The sequence below is a fragment of the Micropterus dolomieu genome, linkage group LG04 (assembly GCF_021292245.1).
Source record: "Micropterus dolomieu isolate WLL.071019.BEF.003 ecotype Adirondacks linkage group LG04, ASM2129224v1, whole genome shotgun sequence".
Lineage (NCBI taxonomy): Eukaryota > Metazoa > Chordata > Actinopteri > Centrarchiformes > Centrarchidae > Micropterus > Micropterus dolomieu.
In genome coordinates, this window is record NC_060153.1 from 9,695,247 (window position 1) to 9,716,002 (window position 20,756).

Consider the following 20,756-nt stretch of genomic DNA (forward strand, 5'->3'; position numbering starts at 1 on the left):
GCTGTCCTTCAACTCCCCACTTACCTCTCAGAAGAGCTCTCTGCTTCTGCGCTGCCCATGTCACATCCATTGTCCCTAATTAGGGATTCAGGACCCGAGCCCATTCAATTAATGTGCACCCACAATGCACCACAGATTCACCCCACTCTTCACCCTTTCACCCCCTCCCCCTTTAGCCCTAAGAATCCCTTTTTGCAGCAACAGCGGTTTAGACGGGCTCAGGTAAAAAGGACATTATTGTTGAGAACACAGGAATGATTTTCAGTAAATTCGAAAGAAGCAAACTAGAGCTAGTTTGTCCAAAAAAGCTGCCATTACATGATGTTAAAATGAAAAAAGTATTATTAAAAAATAATATTTATACCATCATCATTGACAGCAAAAGGTTACATAGTTACAATAAAATCATCACCAAATATGCTTCTCTATCTGAGCTGCAGGAGAAAAATGTCTTTTTTCACATTTCTCACTGTGCATGATTATGACTTAATGAAGAGGTCTCATGTTTGCGGTCACACTGTATTTGCACAAGGGTAACTGAAGCCTTGATATGCCGGCAGCGCAAAAGCTTGAAGACAAATGAGCTCGTATCCAATTTCTCACCAGTTTTAGTACCTGGACTAGTTGGCAAAATCTGGGCAGGGTGATGAAAATGAGAAAGTGTCTGCAACTACAGTGCCATCATTTTGTCTTCCTGCAAGGCACTTAACCCCCAGCTGCTCTGACGGAGCAGCTTAGTGGCTGACGGACTGTGGTGCTACTTAGCAGCTCACTTTGCTTCCTCACTCTGCCCAGCTCTTACATTACCAGAACAAGTAAACCTTTCAGAAGGTACAATCAAAGACTTCCTAAAGTCTGTTGCGGAGTAAACATCAACACTGATACTAGGGCTGTCGCGGTGAAGTAACTCTCCCCCCGGTAGTATGTTGGGGCTCAACACCGCGGTATGCAGTATTATCGCCTTATTCATCAATTAAGTAATTTGGTGGCATATAGCATAGTAAGAGTGTCTGTGTCTGTCACCTCACTGCACAGCGAGCCGCTAACAGCAGCTTTATGGTCAGAGCAAGCTAGCTGCTGGGTGCTAGTCAACAACATTGCCAAGCAAACTCATTTTTGTAGTTTGACCGTGTCTTTTTCATACATAACGTTAGCTCTATTGTCACCTTCAGGGCTATCAAGTCAATTTACATACAGCAGCAACGCACACACACAGAGCAGGTGTGGAGCAGAATATGCTGTACACTAACCACTGCGCTGTAGTTAGGTTATAACAACATTTCCACAGAAAGCAACATGGAAAAACAGCTGCAGGCATCCGGCACACTACGCTCGTTAGTTAGTGAGCTTCAAATGAGGCTTACCGTTCACAGTTTCTCTCGACTGTCCCTCAGGATTACAATGTTAGTCCAACATCACCGAGCCTACTAGTCACATTAGCCGCGCAATATGCTAACGCCAAGTTAGCTAACTTTTAAAATAAACAGTAAAACAACACAAAACACGGCAACACTTACAGCTTACAAGTTTGAAGTCAGGTCACGTACAGCCCATGGCAGTCTGTCCTTGAACCGTTACAGAGCTCTTTATGGTTGTGGAACTTTTGAAGTACTAATTTATTAATTTAACACACCCTGAAGTGTAAAGTATGAACACTGCGGTTGTTGCGGTGCTTGCCATCCTCCGTGGTAGGCTTGACCAATAGCGTGGTATCTCAATTTTGCGGTTATCGCAACAGCCCTAACTGATACAATGTTTTACTCCAAGCAAGGTAATAGTGCATAAGAAGTCCAAAGATTTATTAAACTACTAATCTGACCTCACCCTGTCCCTCTGTATACCTTAGCGAAGTAAACTCATTTTTCAGGTCAAATCAATTTGTGCCTACAGCAATAACTTTTCTCAGAGTCATATACAAGCTGAGCCACATAAGACACCATCTATACCTAGAAACTCAATCTGGAAAGTTCTCTTTAACAGGGAGCAAAATTAGGGTCATATTTTAAATGCACAAGTTCAGCAAGAAGTGCAAAGTGGTATGTCTTGGGCACCTGCTATGTTGGGTCAGGTTTGCCCTGCTTTTTCTGAAATACTTTTACGTTCCCTCATAATAGCTTTTGCATTATTTCACATTAAGATTTGGAACAATTAAGAGTGTCGGTCCAGTTATAATACACTGCCAGTTTAGGGACACGCTAATATAAAAATACTATAAAAAGGAAAGATGGCATAACACTTTATATTAGCAATTAATGCTAATTATAGCCACTGGCTGTGTGCACAGCTGCAGCAGCTTTGCCTGGTTGTGGTGGTTAATGCTGTGGATATGATTATTTCCTGGACTATGGCTGCATGTGCAGTTGAGTCTCCAGCCATGCTAGTGGCTCTGTGAGGTGGTGCTTTGAGCTTTGCTAACATTCTCACAATGTTAACAAGCTGATGTTTAGCAAGTATAATGCTAAGTTTATTATGTAAACATTTGCTAATTATAAACACAATATGTAACTGAGGCTGATGTGAAAGCCATATGTTTTGCAAATATTTGGTCACAAACCAAATGTATTGGACAAACTGAAATTTCAACATGATGATGGCGCTTGATAAAAAACCATGGGATCACTAAAATTAATACAATTCATCTTTAGCAACAACTATTCGATAGATTTCCATGAATCCAATGGCGAGATATAATACCACAAATGTGAAGCTCATAGTGGCACGACTAGAAAAATCAGGGAATCACCAAAGATAATAGGCTTAATCCTCCAAATGGGTGGACTAACAGATCTACATGCCGCCATAGCTAAAATTAAACGGGAGAATCCTCTGGAAGAGACACAAAGGAGAGATTCCTCTCCCAGGACTAGGGACAAGTGGAATAGGTGCCACAGGTACAGAATAATTAAAATTAGCAGTAACGGAATTTCAATATGGAGAAACGGTGTGTAACAGTGTAATAAGTTATAAACTTTCAGGCAAAGTAAGTATTTGGAATGAATAATGTGTGGTCATATATGCTGCACAGATTGATTGATTTGTGATATTGGGCTATACAAATAAACGTGACCTGACTTGAATCTATTGTCTTCTAACATTTAACACAATCCACTTTACAAATGACAGATGTTAGGCCTGGCGAATTCCCTAAAGTACGTCTGTCCAAAAAAACAAATAGAGTCAAAATCCCACGCCGTACTGTAGGTACACTGTAACATCTGTGGCCACAGCCTTGCAGAGTGACGACACCCCCAACTGAATGATACATATCTCTCTTCAGTGTCAAATGATTCAATTAATTACACTCACCCAGACAGGAAATTAGGGATTTTATGTATGAAGTATTTTGCAGGGGCACGAGGCATGAACAGGCTTCTTAATGAAGCAAGCCTGCCTGAGTTTATAATGAAGATAACTAGGGAATGGGAGAATTATTTCAACCTGACCTGTAGACCTTCAAGAGGCGTTTACAAACACAGGACAAACACAAACACAGGAATGATCTTGGGCAAAGGTAAATGTCTCAGGAGTTGGTATCCAGACAAGAATAAAACTTATATGAATTCAATGTAAAGTAAAATTTATTTTTTTAAACTTTTTTTAAAAAACTCCCTCTTTTGTTACAACAAAAACTATTTGATTCTCGGGTCCAATTTACGTGTCCATACATCTCATCGTACATCATAAAATTTCTTGCCACTGTAGTGACAGAGGCAACTGCCAACAAACCAAGTGGTGGGGAAAAAACAAATACAAAGAGAGAAATGGAAGATTTGGTGACTTTGATGCTGACATTAAATAATAAGCTTTTAATTAGTATATCAGCATTAACACTGTCTCCAAATTCAGGCTCAGATTTAAACTACTGAGACTAATTAAACTAAATGGGTGAATGCTGGGGGGCGGCACAGTGGTGCAGTGGTTAGCACTGTCACCTCACAGCAAGAAGGTCGTGGGTTCAAACTGCGGTTGCCCCAGCCTTTCTGTGTGGAGTTTGCATGTTCTCCCCATGTCTGTGTGGGTTCTTTCCGGGTGCTCTGGCTTCCTCCCACCTAGACATGCACGCTAGGTTACTATGTAATGTCAAAATCACTGGTTTGATTTCCTGTCTACCAAAAAAGGAATAAATGCCACAGCTGAGTATTTTCAGGCATTTCTGCATCCTTTATAATAGTGAAAAGACAGATTTACTATATAATTATTATTTATTGGAGGTCTAAAATCTATGTTTTATATCTCATGATGCTGACATTTATTTGAGATCTACCTTTCAAAGATCTGCCTTTCTAAATAGTCTAAAGCGTCACAATGTATCATACAATATAATGTCAAGATACTTTAACATCTGTCAGTCTGAAAACTGTGTTTAAGAAGACAAATGTAAATGCAAATTGTATGCCAAAAGCAAATAAATTATGAAAGAAATCATAATGAAACATATGAGTAAGGCGTTACAAACTTTGCACGATGTGTTGTGTTAAAACCGTATGTATAACTAAGTATTCATCTGTTTACTGCATATTACATGGTATGAGAAAAAGCACATTACACATATAGTCTAATGTCCACCGTCATTGCAGATGGTGTCATATTTTTTTTATAGCTTTTTTTTATTTTCACAACAACTAGTAGAAGGTAATAGCTTCATTCTAAGTGGAATATATTTATCCTTCACAAATGTCAAACTGTTGTCGTCACAGTGTCGTTGCTACAACAGCCATGGTGTGTGGCAAGCAATTGCCCCATGGGCATATCACACAAGCACACAAACCCACAGACAAGGAAACAGCCACGCATGCCCACACACATGCAAACACACCTGTAAACATATATCGTGCGCTGGTATGTCAGCAACCGTCTCTTCCTCTCATCACATCCATATACCCCTCCTCTTTCCCTCCCCTACCTCCCCACCCTCCAGTCCACATGCAGAGCCTCCCCCGATGTTGTGGCCTGCCCCTGACAGTAATTGAGGGAAGCTGGCCGGAACAGTGTGAAGAGGGGGGAGGAAAAAAGGAAAGGATAGGAGGAGAGAGAGATGAGAAGAGGAAGGGAGGGGGAAACCATTCATCTGAGACCCATGGATGTGGAATGGCATATTACAGGTCTAATGTGTAATTAGATAGATAGGGAATAAGGTCAGTGTGCTCTGAGAGGAGGAAATCGCTGACGGCACAGTGCCATCTAGTGGTGTAGGGTTGTATTTAGAAATCCTCCCCGTCAGGTGGACAGTTGTGGAATGAATGGGGATCAAATTAGAAGTTAACAATGATATATGACATATTCTTCACCATCTGCAAGTGGAATCTCTCCTGTGATTGTTTGCTTCTCAAACAGTGCGCAGTGTTGCTGTCACATGCGCTGCCAGACAATGAGGCATTTGTTTTGATTTTCGTCACATGAATGTTGCACTGTCAGCCACCTGACTTAAAATATTTTAAAATAGATTTTTGTCAATTTTAAAAAATAAGATCCAGGTAAATAGTTTGAATGAGCTGATGGAAAGTGGTGAACACTTATTTTCATTGGGTTGTTAGGCAGACAGGCAGGGACACAACAGACAGGCAGTCAGTGCCTTTGTACTGTATGTCCATCTGCCTGCGTTCATGCTTGTGTTTTCTATAGTAATGCTCAAGTTCATAATGACAGATCTGAGACGTCTTAACCTGCTTAGTGACAACAGGTGTTCAGTCCAGACCACTTGGAGACAGCCAGAGCACATGACAGGAAGCGGCTAAAGCTGCTGGGCTAATAGTAAAGACAGAGAAATTACCATCCTCGGGGCAGGGATCTATTCCCTCCCTGCATTTACAAGACCCCCGTAATACATGGTTGTGCAGCTTTAAGCAGTCTGCCTGCAAAACTACAGACGTATGTTCACAGAAGTTATTATTTCGATAAAGACTATGAGTAAAATTATGTTTGTTTCATGCTGAGGTAAATAAAATAATACTCAACAGATTTTAATTACATTTTTAATTAAAAAGTGTTTTATAAAGGTAAAGATGACAAATTTAGTTTGAGCCTTTCTATTGTATCTGTATCCAAATACAGTTCTACCACACCTTATACACTCCCTCAGAAATAGCTTAATTTCAACTATCTGATACAGAACACAGACGTTACAGAGCTAATGTTACACAGTTTGCTCAGACAAAAAGTAGTGCAAAGTGTAGTTTAAACACAATTTATCTAAGCATTAATTTTTGGTATAATGTACTAATTTAACTAAATTCCGATAGTGTTTTCTTACTTTTTCCCACTTCAGCAATGATAATGTTATTTGCTAACTGACTATAGAATTTGTGTGCAGTGGTGATTATTCAAATGCCAGCAATTTGGATAAGTGATTATTTGGTGAGTTCACTTGTCGAGAAATATTTCCTGGTTCCAGCTTCTAAAATGTGAGGGTTTGTTTGTTTTCTCTCATTTACATGGTTATAAATTGAATATCTTCAGGTTGTGGACTGTTGGTGGACAAAACAACCAATTTCTGGCTCTGAGAAATTGTGATTTTTCACTATCATTTCAAGATTAAATAAATCAAATCTGCATTGTTTCAAGCACTTTATACACTTTATTTTATACACTTCTTGAAAGCTTATTTTATTACAATTAAACCCTAAAATTTAATCATTTGTGGCAAAGAAGAAAGCACTGTAAGAACTTAAAGACAGAACCACTGCCAAAATGAATGCTGGACTGCTGTCTAAACACTCCTACCGCTCCGCATATTCACATGTAACTTACAAATGTGTGTGTGTGTGTGTGTGTGTGTGTGTGTGTGTGTCCTCGCCGGCACACTCCTCTATCGTTCTATTACATGGGCCAGTGACTGCGCCATCTCTCCAGTTTCACCCCTCTGCTCTCCCAGACGTCTCATATTGCCCGGAGGGATGGTGTTGATGTGGGAGGCAGAGGGGGGGAGGCAAAGGGCGGGTGACTACACACATTATCTGTCTGAGAGCAGCTCAAACCGCACGGCCGCAGCCTCTATCTCCTCTCTGCTGACTTCAACATCTAACATTTGGCCCCAATAACTCCCAATAACGTTTCTTTTGTCCACTGGGTACTGGCAATTGCTAATTTTTGTAGGCAATAACTGCATTATTCACTAAAACTAAATGAGTGAAGAAGCGGTGCTGAGAGATAAAAATGTTACAGTCAGATATCATGTTCAATTATAGTTTTTTTTTAAGCCTTTGGATTATAGGATTATATTAAGTGTGGCAAACCTTTATGCTTGTAGAACTCCAAGTGCTATTTGTCAGTGTTACTTGTCTCACAAATATATTCAGCTGCAGATTATTTTTTATGATTAAAATCCCCAGTCCGTCTATTTAACACATTATAATTAGTTCATAACCACACCTATACTTCCAACAGAACTGTGAGTATACCATAATCTGCTCTTTCTACAAATCAATCGGATGGCCTGGTTTCATTTAAATCCAATTCTGCCCCCTGGTGGTGATCAAACTCAACAAATACAGTAAAAATGCATTTACAAAAGTCAAGATAAGCTTTATTGATGGTAAAATAATAATCATAATAAAGATAATAATGAACATAATGATTTACAACGTAATGGCTGTTGTAAGGGCATTCTACGCTAATCAAAATGCTTTTCCAAAAACAAAGGTCAGTCAGTAAAGATATGAGCTGTCACCATGGCATGAAACTTATGAGTCAAAGTACCTTTAATTATTGGACTCAGCATTGGTTTATCATGTGATGTTATTCTGTGCTGACTGGTAGGTTTCTCTTTCTGTTCATCTTGTAGGCCAAAAACTTAACAGGAACAAGATCAGGACTACTACCACCCACTACTTCTATCACTCGTCTACTTCTTATAAAATAGTAATAAAGGTAAAGAAGAAGAAAAAGACAGAACTACTACTATTATTATTATTATTATTATTATTAGCATTAAATACACATTTTCAGTGAAATATTTGACAAATAATTCTGTAAAACTCTCAAATTATTTCTTCCTGAGCTTTCGGCCTCGGCCTTGTGGCTTTTATCAGCGTACTGAGTTTGGAGTTAAATGTTTTAAGCAATGTTTGGGTGAGTGGAAAATGTTTATTTTCGGTGCATCTTTATAAATCTCTTGTCCACACTCCCTCTGCGTCCAATAACGTTTTTTAGAACGATAGGTCTGTCTGGATCAGACCACACAGTATCTCCGCTGAGTAATCGTCTCACATCCATTCAGTAAACGCCCCCGCGCCCCCTCAACCAATGGTAAACACACAGGAAGTCAGTACACAGCAGTGTGAGCACAAATGGATTTCTCAGAGGAAAATGGTTTAATGTGGACAACATTCACAGAGAGTAAAATGGAAACTTTAATATTTACCTCACCAACTTCACAATCAGTCTAAGAGCAGAGTCCCTTATTCTGATGGCAAGAAAAACAGCAGGACAACTGACCACACCCTCAGTACAGAGCAAACACTTCTGCTGAATAAGAGCTGCATATTGTCTCTCCAAACTCTGTTCTGTAAATACAAAAATACACTGGGTGTTAATTTATCTCTAATAAGAGGTGGGAGTACAAATGCTGCCAGAAAACACGGCTACTACAAAATGCTGAATCATATTCCTCCCAAAACTTGATTTCATGAAAAAATGGACCTTAAGAATTTTTAACAAATCCTCCAGTGATGTTAAAGTCAAACGTGAAAGCATTTTGGCCACCCACACAGCTCTGAGAGCGGACATGACTAGCTCAAGCTGGAACTTATTGAAGGGAAGAGTTGATCTGATATAACAGCATACTGAAAACCCTCAATATAGTTTTACATCCGTGGGACTGTGGAAGAAAACGCTTATTCCATCTATTGTCACATTAAAGGCGTTCAATGTGGAGAACTGGCGGCATAGATTAGGAAAACTAGGTTTTCAACTTTGCTGTGTTGAATATAGGTTTAAAAAATCAGTCAGTTATAATAAAGTCTTACTGAATTGAATATTATAAAGAAGTCTTACTGAAGAACAGTGAGCTAGAAAATGTATGAAACAATGACATCAAGGCTTCATGATAAGTGAGACAAATGTTGTGCTCAGTCTCTCATTGCTTTTTTTCTTTACTGACCTCTCTGTGAGGTTATCCTGCTTAACAACCTGATTGCATTGCTTAAGCAAGGCCACTACCTGACAACTCTGAAACAACTAGACGCCCTGTGAAAAATCATTCAGGCTTGTTGTATTATCACAAATAAAATACAAAAGAAGAACACTCTGAATCTCGCGCCCGAGTGATTTGCAGGAACCTCTGTCCACCTGTAAACGTGCAGGTCCGTCTAGAGTATAACTGGATCAAAGTGGCCTGATGACAGACATGTCCTGTGTTCTCTGTAGTGTCCGAGGGTTTTTGGAGTTTCAGTGGACCCAAAGATTGCTGTGGACCCGAGTACAGACCAGCTAGAGAGAGTGGATTAAGTGTACTTCTCTGTTTATTCTTTTTTCAGAATAATTGTAACTCAATTATTTGCTCAACCCCTCAGTCTGTTTTTATTTTCCATTTAACTCTTTTAACTCTGATTGTAACACTGTAACTTTTATTATATTTTATGTTGCTTTTAAACTTTTACATATTTCCCTGTTGCTTTTATGTTTTATGTAAAGCACTTTTAATTACCTTGTTGTTAAAATGTGCTATACAAATAAACTTGCCTTGCCTTGCCTTTTATACATCCAGTATATTGACAAAATACGGAAAATACTCTAAGTGCTCCCACTCAGGTATAAACATTTTATAAAGACACTGGTTTTTGTTTGTGTAAGTTAATCTTAAGGTGCTGCTAGTAATCATTGTCATAACAAGGAGGAATGATGTCACATCCTTGTTAATCATTATCCAACCATCAATTACTCAAATGATGCCTTTATTGCCCAGGCTATAAGAGTGTTGTTTCATCACTGTAAAAATGTTCACATTCTTGAAAAATAAACAACTGTAAACTGACTATACAGCATGTTTTAATATCTCCAGAGAAAATAAAGGAACTAAAATCCGCTCAATATAAGCGTGTGCCCTGACTCTGACCACCGGCAGACATTCTGTGTCAATGCACAATAGACTGCTTGTTAGAGCAACCTATAGGTCAACTGTTGTAAAAACCATATGTTAGCTCTCTGAATTCTTTCCCATTTTGCAGTCTCATTCTTTCAATGTCTGTCTATTGCAGCATTACTATTGAGGTGGCCCAGTGGCTCGAGACAGTCATACATATGTGGGCGGTGGCTGCTCTATGTGCATGTGACTGGCACAACAAGCAAACGGCAGGAAGCAAAAGCTGAGTGCCCTCAGATACCTCCCTCCCTCCACCCACTGCGCCCCATCTGCAGCCAAGTCCTAGAAAATCTGTGGCCTTATATGCCTCTGACACACTCACAAAAAACTTACTGATATCGTGTGTGTGTGTGTGTGTGTGTGTGTGTGTGTGTGTGTGTGTGCGTGCGTGTGTGTACCCCTGCGTGCGTGTGTGTGTGTGCGCGTGTGTGTACCCCTGCGTGCGTGTGTGTGTGTGCGCGTGTGTGCGCGCGTGTGTGTGTGCGCGTGTGTGCATGCGATGCAATGAGACCAAGGGTGGCACACACATTACACTCAGCAGCTACTATACACAGTGTCCTGCTCAACCAGGATTTACTGGTCTTGCCACACATATAGGTGTCAAAGACTATGAATTAATATATGTAAAAATCTGTCAATACATTTTTTATGTTTAAGAAGAACAAGACCAGAAGCCATTTCAAAAGACACCACTAAAAGCTCTCAGCTTTAGCGAACACGATAATAACAGGCTTATTTTTGTTAGAAGTGAAAACACATTTCCAGCCAACCATCGGTGACATTAAGAAGTCACGCCATCGCCTTACACCAAATGAGTGAGAACATGTTAAATGGAAGATGTTTACAGAACAGTGAAACCGTTTCAGCTACAGAGTATGATTCAGCATTCACCCAAGAGGCCAAATGACCTTTCCACCGTGCTTGACATTTGGTGCCTAAATGAACACCTCAATAGAAGCTGGAAAATGTATATTAAAACGTAACAATAATCGCACAAACCTCCAGTGAATATTAAATGTGTCACTGTCATTTACACTCATCATACACTGATTTTACATTAAGTATTGGAGTGTTTCTCTAAATTGTCTTGCATGGGATGACCTATTTAGATTGTAACAGTCTAAATTAAAATGTAATGCGTCACAAACACCAAATATCACAGTGCGGGTACATAACCAGATAAAATATTTGGATATTTTCACGGAATGAGCCAAAGTCCAGTTAGAGACTGATTTGCCACGAGGGCCTTTCAATATCATATATGCTGATTGTTATTGGGAGATTGCTTCTGTTTGTAAATTCCTTTGTCTTTTACATAAAACTATTTTTAGTATGAGCCCTCTCTGATCCAGTATCTAGCAGAAATGTCGCACGTTTGCCAAAAATTTTAAAATCAGAAGTACACTTTTTGTTCAAAAAGCCATGCCAAGGTCAAACTGGCCTCAGAAAAGTGAGACAAAGCATTCCCTGATCTACGCGTATGAGGCCACTTCCTCTGAGATGAACTGTTTCCATCCTACTACAACTAATAGATGAATGAGAATTGCAGCACAGCTTTGTAACCTTTGTAAAGACGAAAGAATTTAAGACTAACTGCATATTATGACTGAATGAATGGATCAATTATGCTGGTATTAAAAAGTAACCTCAAGTATAAAACTAAACCCTCCCTCTTTCTGGCTGTTATCCCTCCGCTGATGGAATGTGTTCCGACAAGAGGACTTCAAAGCAAAAAAAATACCAACATAACAAAGGTTTTATCAGCAATACATTATACTTTTTCGTGTGTGTTTAACCTAAGTCATGGTTTGTGATGTGCCTTTGATGTAATGAGCGGTGCAAATAGTGGAGGAGGGGCTAGATCAGTGTCTAAGGTCATATCAGGATACATGAGTCAAACTGAACCACAACAGAGAACGTCATTGAACTTTTGTGCAATATAACCCCGGCGTGAAGATCACCACACCACAGGTCTAAAACCAGTTTGTCTTAATCATTTTAATTCTCTGGGAAGTGCCAGAGCAGGTTAAGAAACAAATAACATCAGGCAGATGCAATAAAAAAAAAGTGCGTAAGTAGGGCAGAGCCTCTACTCATCACAGCACGGTGAAATACCACATATTGTGTAGAATTGCTTAGCAGCAACGAGAAGCTATCAATAGATGTGTGCCTTTGCATGGCTTATAGAAAGTGAGCCCCATTGAGTGAGCCCCAAAGTGAGCCATTGTGTCTGCTGATACCACTGGGTGGAGGCAAAACCAAGGTGACAGTTACAGGCATACTTCACATATATTTGTTAAATTAACATTAGTTTACATAAGGCTACTCGGAAGAGGCTGAAATATAACATTTCAGCTTATATTGTACTATTTGACTCGAGCTACCAACTGTGCTTTACAAAAATGGCATTTTCTTCTGTATGCACAAGCCCACTCTTTGATGTGGAAATGACAGAGAGAGAGTAAACAGAACTAGAAAAAAAAAATGGCATGTTACAGGAATTTTAAACTTAGGTCCAAGTCTAGATTGAGTGCCATTACAACGATAACTATATTTGTGTAAATCCCTGAAGTGCTAACTGTTAAATTCATCAGCACAGTCAGCTTTCAACAATCAAAAGCGCAGACACCAACACCATTTACAACAAGTAATAAAAGGGGGATTTCAAATGAACAGTCAGCAGGAGGTGATTTCATTCGCCGGGAATCAGAGCATAGGTATTCCCCTCCTCGGCTGTCGAGGACAGTGGTTTGGATTGCGCAGCCATGTTAGTATGCAGAGCATGGTTCGGTGAGGAGCGAAATGTGAATGATAAGAAATAAAAAAAACAAAAAAAACTGAAGTACCATATCAGAGTAAACATTTGCATTCATTAATCCTCAGAAGCCAGAGGCTGTAAAATCAAAATACCAAGAGGGCTCAGAGGTTCTGTGAGAAAAACTATAACTGACAGATTACAATGATGCCCACATCACTATTGACCGCTTTTCTCCAAACTAAGCTGCTAAATTTAGCAATAAAGAGGAGGACTTTCTTCCTAAAGTATTTTCCTGACCAAAAGAGCGTTCCAAATGCACTGATGTCATGAAGTCAAGCCCTACAAAGAAAAACCACTGTCTAAGACATGTTTGATGATGGCCTTGGTTGTTATTAAAAGCAAGCTTTAATTGTCCCTTACAAAGTCCCCGTTTTTTTTTTTACACTATGTAAAAAAATGTTATCTGTTTATTCTTCCATACTTTAAACAGAACATAAAAGACATAAGCCATAAAGTCTGTAATCATTCACAGTGCCCTTTTTTCTCACACCAAACACACACATTCATACAAGCAGACAGAGACACACATGCGCGCGCACCCAGGGGACTTCCAGACCAACACACCTCCACCCACACTCAACCTCCATCGCTATACAGGCTGTGAACCCTGAGACGAACACACACATTCCACACAGGTCTGCTCACATATACACAGATAAACTGAGAATTAGGACTATTGACACACACACACACTTTATTACTGCTGACTTGCGATGTAACCAAAGATTGTATGACCAAAGACTCATGCAGCTGCAACTACAATAGCAATTACTGTTACATGGAGTCAACACGCTGATGATGAGTTGGGAAGTCATGTGATGATCAATAATAATTTGCATCATTGCATTGCTCTCCCACACACTCACTTACATAAGCATTTCCATTTTATGCTACTTTACACATTCCAGAGAAAAAAGACCTCTACATTTATTGACAGCTATAATTACTCTGCGGATAAAACTCATTTAAAACATATGACCATCTTTTAAAAGTACAACTTACACGTATATAGTATGAACTAGCCAGCATATACAAAAATGTGTAGAGTACTTGAAAGTAGCTCCACCTTGACCAGTTACAACATTAACATGCTGTTCATACAGTAATGCATCAGTAAGAATAATTCAATAAGATAATATTTAATAACATAACTCTGACAGAGGCCATTCTGCTGCATGACAACTAAATTAAATTGTAAAAAAATTCTGGTTTGATAACTTTTTTAATTTTGAATGCAGAACCGTAACTTTTAAGAGTGCATTTGTAGATTGCGGTATGACTACTTTTACTCAAGTAAAGGATGTTAATTGCTGCTTCCACCACTGATTAACATCTGTTGTCAACACTAGATTGTTGCTTCTACACCTAAAGGTGGGCTTCTCTGACTTTTCCAAGAGATGCTTTTTTTTTTGTGTGTGTGTGTGTGTGTGTGTGTGTGTGTGTGTGTGTGTGTGTATGTGTGTGTATGTGTGTGTGTCAATGCACTACAGTGTTTGCTGAAACCTGTTTTGTTTTCAAATTATTTATTTTCAGCTTTATATTTTATTGACCTGATTACACTAAAGAATTAAGCGTTTGAATGATGGGTGAATTATCACCTTACATTTTCTGTTTTAATTTGTGTGTCACAGTGAATGAGACGTCGCTCAACATTATTCATACAAAGAATGAAATCAGGAACTACTCAGCTGCCCGCAACCATGCTGAATAATCAACATCTTAAAACAAATCATACACGCTAACATAAAACTTGTTGTGTGCAATAACCTACACAGGCTGAAGACTTTGTCAGCTTGCAGTACATTTTGTCTCAGTGCACTCTGTAATGACAAAAATAAGATGATAAATGGCCTGACCCTTAACAGGAGGAGCAGACACCACACTTGCACTGCTGACGCTGAGTGCATACAGGATAGCTACGCCTGCAGGCCAGTGCTTGCATTTACGTAGGTTTAAATAAAGCAGGGTACTGAAATATTTGTCTCAAATTTATCCTGAACCAATTTTCTAATCCTGTTTAATTATAAAGTAAAATGTTGCCATGAATCACTTCTCAAGACTAAACTTCCTCATTCCAAGCCCAGACTCTCCCTAACACTCAACCTGATGGCAAACGTGATGTATTTTATTTTGATACAGAGGCAGCCATTATTCCATCTATGAAAAACAACCGGTCTATCCATCCTCACCTCACACAACACACATTCCATTAACTGATCAATTATAGGTCACATTCCTAACAGAGGCCTTGCACGCAGTGTTTGTGTGGCTGTCTCTCCTCCTTCATGGCCGTGTGTAATTACCGGAAATTCACGGCGGTGGTTGAGCAGGTTAAACAATGGAGAAGCGTGACACTGCAGTTTCACTATGACTTGTTGACAGTTTACATTATTAAGACACATAAAACTCTAACTCACATATGTATTAGACATTAACAATTGCAGCAACCACTGATTTACACACAGTAGCTGCTGTCTCTTCCTCCGTGGAGACAGAAAGGCATTCCAATCATTTTGTGAAAGGTCTCTATTGAGATGATACATTTGGTTCACAACTCTGTCAACACAACACAGCTGTCATGATGGCACCGCTAAAAATCTATTTTAGGCCGCTCAGCAAAAACTGACCCAAATTTTTTGGGTTGTTTGTATCAGTTAGTCACAGATGACCTTTTTTGCTGTTGGTATAATTTAGAGCAGACACTGAATCTGGATTACCAACCAGGCAAGCCATCCAACTAGCCCCAAAGTCCCAAAACTCCAGGGGCCCAAAAGCTCCAAGCTTTAAATGTGAAAACAGTTTTTTTACTCATTTAAATTATAGTTTGTTTGTGAATATGCACTACTAATGCACAGCTGACATGACCAGGGGCTTATGGGATTTTGAATGGACATGGGTCACCCAACCATAAGGCTTCTGACTTTGTGACACCAGATGTTATAAAAAAAGGAAATAAAATTTTTCTTTTAGATTTAACAAAAGTGTCCCCTAAACAGTGCTGTGTTTTAATGAATCAACTCAATTCATCAATTCAGCATTCTTTTCTCCTGCATGACCCCTTGGGGGTACTAATAAACTGTTTTTGAGTCTGATAAACCTCACAGATGTACTACTTAAACTGACCTTCCTTGGTCATATTTCATCACCAGTACCCTGCACCACCATTTATTGATTTATTTTATTTCAGGTTTATTGAGCAGGGACAATGCACACTAATAATAGCCTACAGATACTAAAAGATTAAAAAAAACAACATAGAAACAAGAACAGTGGGTCAATATCAACACCAGCACAACAAAACACATCGATGCAAGCTCTTGCACTTTGTTAGTTTATTCGTTTTTTTCTTTTTAATCAGTGCTGTTTGCGGTCTGAACGGTTAGTAGCCTAATATGAGCCCAGCAGTTCAGTCTTCTTTTAATCCAGCCATGAGGAGTGCTGTTTGTCTTTTTGCCCTTTTGCCTGTTTGTCCATTACTGATCTCCCTTACAGTTAGCTGTCACACTTCATTGACTTTACAAACAAATCGGTTACAGTTGACAAAACTATCTCACCTCAGGGTCTACTTAGTAGCTGTTCTGGGGCTTTTAATCATATCACATGATCTTGATCAGCTGATGGGAGTATGCTAACAATCGCCTTGAAACTTTTGATACTCAAATTTCCATTTCTTTGGGAGCACTTTAGGGATTTCTTGTAGATGTCTGATTAAAGTTTAGCAAATAAAATGTAAATGTGAACGTCTAGCCTACAGTTTAACTGTGCAAACTCCATCTCTTGATGAAGATCGTGAGATGGGAGTGAAAGCTGCAGAGGTGTTATTAAATGCACCATAGGTGAAACTGTAAAGTCAGCGTCTGTTTCCAGGGTCAATGTTGAACTTTAAGCCTCAAAAGTAGTTGCAGAATCGTACATACCTACACGTGCAGCTGCGTTTTCTAATAAAAAATCGAGGAAGAACAGAAATATTTGATTTTGTCGGGATTCTGTCCCATTTTGTCTGGAAGAGTTGGTTTCCATCATCTCGCGGCGCAGCAGGATCGAGGAGGAACACAAGGAAGCAAACTGTGGCGCTCCTGCTGTCAAAAACCAGTTGCAGCAGCGCATGCGCACGATCGCGCCACTGCAGCAACGCAGCAACAGACAATTACGTCACCCATTCAACACAGGCTAGTCCAGACACACACCGACCGATCGCTGTACAGGCGATGTACGGTTTAGGCTGCTTATTCGACCCAGATAGCCGGTGGTCGGGACAAACTGACGAGCCTCGGACGGTGGAAGACCAGCCGTCACACATCAACACCGAGCCGTAGTTATTCGACATTCGCTCTCTGGCGTGTGTGCGTGTGTGTTTTTAGCTGTTGTTCCTCAAGTAGGCATCATCTGGCTACCTGTCAACGCAATCTGTCACAGAGGTTATCGCTACAGATTTGTGAACTTGACAATGTCTCTCCAGGATGCGCTGACAACTGCCGCAGCGAATGGACAAGCGGCAGAAGTGAAGAATCTCCTGCAGGCAGGAGCTCAAGTTAACGGGGTGAACCGTTTTGGACGAACCGCACTACAGGTCAGTGTCACCAGATGCGCCTTCAGCCGGCGAAAAAAAACCCCCACCAAACTATTTTCGCACTTAAATGTGTTTCATTGACAGAGTTAACACCATTGACCTCTTCAAATGACAGAGGTTACTTTACTCTTCCATAGGGAAGATCTTTTTATATTAAAAAGCGACGCACATAAAAATGACGCGCAGTTGTGTGGTCTTTGTGGAGTGATCAAACCTCGGCTTATTTGTATTGAGGAAGAACACTATGCTGCTTTCCCCTATTTATGGTAAAGTAAAAGAATTTCCCATCCAGCTAAATGAAACGAAACTATGAAGTTTGTATGGCTGCATGAGTTCAAACCAAACACAGCCTTGAATGCTGTAAGGCTGATTTGGATGATTCATTTTCGTGCTGCATTGTTTTTAATCGGGCTAAGCGAGACATTTAAATAGTGTAGCCTACAGATGAGGATCACCTTTGCTTTGAGATCCATGAAAATTATTAGATATTATCACAATAACGCGTCCACGTCCTCATAACTAACAACAGAAAATGTGTCTCATCCATGTTGGATTATTCTGGTATTTCTCTGATACACTACTGCAACAAATGAGCAGAATTAACATGACAGCAGCTTCCATTGACAGTCAGTAGGATATTTCCCACGGCAATCTTAAACCAGAAATATTGTTTTATGTTTAGGCTCCTACTTAGGCGCATTTCAAAATGCAGACTTTGTAGGCTATCATATGTGCAGTGATCGAGGCTGTAGCCCACTAAATATCGGGGGGAGGAAAAAACTATCCTTACCTCTCAAGTCCTCTTAACAGAATATAATTTCTCTTAACGATTACGCTAAAGAAAACGAAACTAAATGTGCAAGGAGCTTTCAAAAAGGCGCCGCGCCGGTCATTCCAGACGGGATTTCATGTTCGCATTGTTTTGTTTGAAACAGTAGCCTAGTGCTTCATCGTTCTCCTATTTCCACTCAAACATATTTCTTCAGATAAAGTAAACTCTAGTCCATGTGGGACAATAGGCTATAGGCCTACGTTCATATAGCCTATCTCTTTACAAGCTTAGTATCCCGAGCGTCTGTAAAACTCTTCATGGCGAGGTCCGTGTAATGTGTTTAGCCACATAGGCTTTTTCCAAATGTGCAATAATATAATATCATTATTTGATCAGTGTGATAGGCTATTATTAAATTGCAGGTCAAACCAATCCGTAATTCTCTTCTATATTATTAAGGGTTCCATATAAATTAATTGATTTTTTACAAGTGTTTTATAGCCTAAGGCTACGCCTAATCAAATTAGATTAGATTCTAACTGACGATTATATTCTTTAGGTGATGATGATGGCGAGCACGCCGGTGGCTCAGGTGTTACTGGAGCACGGAGCTGATCCCAACGTGGCGGACAGAAGCACGGGGGCCACCCCGCTGCATGACGCCGCCAGGACGGGCTTTCTGGACACTGTGCGGCTGCTGGTGGAGAAGCAGGCTGATCCTTGGGCCAGAGACAATGCAAAGTGTCTGGCCGTTGATTTGGCCAGAAACGAGGGGAATACCGATGTGGTTGCTTTTCTGGAGTCTCTAAAGCCTCCGCTGTGATCTTTTTGTTTCCTGCTGTTTGTTTTGAATGGGGACTCAGGACTCCTGGAAACGGGGCCTTAAGAGGCCTGCAGCCTGAATTATGCATTTAGACTGTTTTGCTGTAAAATGTATTTTTATTTATTTGTCTGTTTTGTTTTTAGGCATCATTATTTTATTCTTAACGAAATCAGGACTATCTATAGGCGTAGGGTCGCTGTAATGGTAAATAACAGCAGAACAATATTGTTATAGGCTAATGATTTAACACCGGGCTGTTCAGCGTAGTTTTACTCAACTAGAACACAATTTGTTGCAATTTTAACTTCGTTGGATTACTGAAATATTCAGATAAGCCTATAAAAATCAGACTGTTATAAGCTAGTGTACAGTTTTACTATAAGCCTATAGTATTTGTATAGTTTAATGTATTTTTAAATAGGACTGTCTTTGGTTTTCGTTATAAACCTAATGACATGACCGGATTTTGACAGTTTCCATGTCAAATATTTAACCAAATAACACGAAAGCCATTTAAAATGTTTTGCACATTTGAACATTATAGTGGCCAACTGATGAATCTTCTGTAAGTATTATCTTTATTCTGAAGACACTTGGAAGTCCCATTTCATGTTTGTACAAATGATATTCAGATCTCTATTAGGCCTATGCAATTTATTAAAATGCAAGAAGATAGCATTTTAATGTAGGAAGCAAAATTGTCTGCGATGGACTGCGACCTGTCCAGTGTGTACCCTGCCTTTCGCCCGATGTCAGCTGGAATTAGCTCCAGCCCCCCGCGACCCTGTACGCAGGATAAGCGGTTGACGATGGATGGATGGATGGAAGCAAAATGGTGCAATGTAAACATTGTCTGAAGGATATATTACTGATAGGTGGGCCTACCAGAGAATAAAAACAATCAAACAATCCTTATTTGGCTTTGCATTTGAGTTGAGTTTGAAGAACAATGAATTCCAAACGAGCAATATATCACAGCAGGGCGAACATTTCAACTTTATTAGTTTACTGACTTATCCTTGGATTTGCTTTTGTTAAACAGGTTTTCAGGCATATTGACAAACAGACCAGATACAACCCGAATGCCTTTCCAAACACTGCACGGTAAATATACAGGCTCGTGATCATCTCAGGTGAATTCACAGGCTGATGCAATCATTAATTTTCAACATGTTCAGGCAATTTTCAATTTCAACCCCTTCTCATCATTGTGGGTACTATTAACACGACTTTACACTTTCCAATTGCGTGCAGTGGGTACGCCAAACTCCTATTTATGCGTGCATATGTCACGCAAATCCTTTCCATTGACAGATATGCTCCACTAAACTTTAAAAAAAAAAAGAAATTTGTCTGTATAAAGGACGTTAGCTTATTGAACTCTGAATGGGTTTCTATTCTTATATTAATACCGCATTGATGCCTTGCAGTTCGAAGAGTAACAATCATTGTGAATAAACAGTCATAAAAAAAGGGCTATGCATCTACATTTCGAGAGATTAGCCTACTTTCATTTAGGCCTAGAAGTTTTTATGGCTTTATGCAACACACAGCCAAAGTCTCCCAAACCACGGAGGGCATAAATAGCATTGTTTTGTCTCTTATGAAATGGAGTTTAACGTCCAGGCATGGGTGAAATATGCAGCCTTACAGGAGTGATTATTTTACAGTAATGTGGCAAACCGATTTTATTTT

General features: G+C 39.7%; 1 protein-coding gene across 1 annotated transcript in view; it reads left to right on the forward strand.

Annotated features, from left to right (window-relative positions):
- Positions 1–19,976, forward strand: part of cdkn2a/b (cyclin-dependent kinase inhibitor 2A/B (p15, inhibits CDK4)) — a 21,772-nt gene extending 1,796 nt beyond the window's left edge. Inside the window, exons 2-3 of the mRNA XM_046047887.1 lie at positions 17,356–17,466; positions 18,798–19,976. Of these exons, the coding sequence (XP_045903843.1) occupies positions 17,356–17,466; positions 18,798–19,061 (375 nt within the window). The 3' untranslated portion in view covers positions 19,062–19,976. The remainder of the gene's footprint in view (positions 1–17,355; positions 17,467–18,797) is intronic.
- Positions 19,977–20,756: the final 780 nt, after the last annotated feature.